Here is a 2,299-nt window from a genome sequence, read left to right on the forward strand (position 1 = left end):
CTCCACTTTCCTACGCGTTGATGCACCTTTTTATGTGCTCTATTTTTTTTCTCACCTTTCCATTTTTTCAATATCCCCGCTTGTGTGGCTTCTTTTACTTCTATGTGTTACGTTGAAGGAAGAAACACTTTATTTGATGGAGTGGATGTATGGCCCAACGAAACCACTAGAGGTTCCCCGTCCACAAGACCATGACTACGACGAGTCTGAGATGCTTTACGGCGTGTTGGCCGAATGCCCTTCCATTAGTCCCAATCCGGTTTTAACGCTAGTGGAGTCGATGGCGCTTCGCATTGTGCAGCGGCACTCCCAAAACACTCAGGAACAATGGGCACGTGCCTACCCATTTGGTTCATGCGGTCTTTCCGCTTCAGTTGCAGAGAGTGATCTCGATGTGTATGGTGAGTTCTTTCCTTAATCCCTCCTTTCTACTCCCTTCTTCTTTTCTCCTCTCTTCGTATATGCATCTCCCCTCTTCTTCCTCTCTTTCTTAACTATTCTTTTCCTTTTTGGTGTTCTGGGTCCTTTTTCATTTTATGTTGGATCATGTGAACCCTTAAAGGAACGTGCTTCTGCTTTACGTGTAATCTTTTCCCTGCTCTTCTCCCGTCCTCTTCTTTTCTTCCCCTCCTCACATCGTTCCCTGTTCCTCGTTTCACGTGCCGCCATCGCCTTGTCGACGTCTGGACGCGTTCATCTTGCCGTGGTTGTCGAACCTTCGTGGCTGATCTGCGTGCTGTTTCGCTTTCACTGTCTATACATTTGTGTTTATTTCCAACATTGACCATTGCTTCTTCCTTCGTTAATGATGTGATTATCTAAATATGCATATACATGTATAATCATATATGTACACGTATACATTTGTGTATATGTGTATATTTTGTTGATGTGAGTCTGTTCGTCGTCGTGGCACTCGTGACCCGCACATGGTACTGACGGCAAACACGGATGCTGATTTTCCATTTTTTTTTGTCAAAACCCCGCAACCATACCATTTCAACCAACAACAATCACAACGCCGAATTACGTTGATTTTGTGAAGCGCGCTGATTTGTCCATCTGTTTTAACGACTGATATCTTTTTCGATGAGTTTCCGAGGTTGTTATATAACTCTGTCGGTCCCGTGTCTGTAGTCGCTGCCAGAGTTCCCGTTGTTAAATTTGAGTACAGAGGCACAGCTGTCGATGTTGTGTTTGTTTCTGTTGGACTGCCACAGCCGCCTACGGAGGAGCAGATGCTGGATGATTCGTTTCTACTGAAGGTGGCTCGAGAAACCCGACCCAGTGCGAACGGAATCCGTTTCACGTTTGAGATTAAGCGGCGACTTCCGGTGCCGTACGATGTCTTCACTGCCGTTCTGAAGACAGTAAAGCTATGGGCGATGCGTCGGATGGTTTACGGCAATGTCTACACGTATCCGAACGGCGCGGTGCTTGCCATCATGGTGGCTAGGGTTTGTCAGGTGCTTCCATCTTCTCATCCCAGTACTCTTCTTCGATTTTTCTTTCTTTTCTACACGCAATGGATGAGCCGCCATGATCGTATTTCACCCGTGTATTTGACTGCGACTCTGGAGGGTCGCGGTCGCATTCCCGGGCTGCCAGACTCATGGAAGCCGTCGAAAGATAAAATTTGCTGCGATTTGTTTCCCGTGATCAGTCCGGCGTATCCATATGTGAACGATGCAAGTAGCGTTGGGCGATGTGGGCTGGAGGCGCTTTACAGCGAGATCACACGGGTGCAATGCATTCTGACGGAGGCGCGGACTCTCCCGTTGGAAGAGATGTGGGAACCGTATAGAATAGAGGAAGAGTATTCAACCTTTCTTGTTGTGGGTGTAAGTTGTGCGGGCCACAGTATGGCGGAGACTGAGCAGGCGCTTTCTGTGTGGAGTTCCTATGTGGCCAGCAGGTTACGAATCCTCATATACTCCATAGAGCGTCATGCACAGGCCCGTCCCTGTCCGCGTAAGATAAGGCCCAAAAAGGATAATCACGTGGGGGGTTCTTCATGTTTTTTGTCTGTCAATTTCCTCATAGGTGTTAAGGCAAAGGAGGGGGGTCCCACCCCACAGCCGTCTCTGTTTACTGAGGCGTGTGGCGAGTTTCACCACGCTGTGAAGGAGGGATGTAACAATGACTCCATTCCGTGGTCATTTCAGCGGAATGATCGTGCAATGCATTGGCCCCGTGTCAAATTTTTAGAGGTGCATCAGGTGCTGCACCTGTTACAAGACCTGAAGTAAAGCTGCGGAGCCGTTAAGTCGACGGGGAACGTACATATATATATATATAT

The 2,299-nt window shown here is 47.9% G+C and overlaps 1 protein-coding gene and 1 pseudogene across 2 annotated transcripts; both read left to right on the forward strand.

Moving 5' to 3' along the window:
* Positions 1-136: 136 nt before the first annotated feature.
* TEOVI_000442300 (uncharacterized protein) lies at positions 137-418 on the forward strand (the record flags this gene model as incomplete). The annotated part of the gene is made up of 1 exon (XM_067227195.1): positions 137-418. One exon carries the CDS (start codon positions 137-139, stop codon positions 416-418), a length of 282 nt encoding a protein of 93 aa, XP_067083296.1.
* A 628-nt stretch (positions 419-1,046) lies between these two features.
* On the forward strand, positions 1,047-2,249 carry TEOVI_000442400:pseudogene (annotated as a pseudogene). The gene has a single exon. A coding segment is annotated over exon 1 (1,203 nt).
* Positions 2,250-2,299: the final 50 nt, after the last annotated feature.

The sequence above is a fragment of the Trypanosoma equiperdum genome (genome assembly GCF_001457755.1).
Source record: "Trypanosoma equiperdum strain OVI genome assembly, contig: ctg_904, whole genome shotgun sequence".
Lineage (NCBI taxonomy): Eukaryota > Euglenozoa > Kinetoplastea > Trypanosomatida > Trypanosomatidae > Trypanosoma > Trypanosoma equiperdum.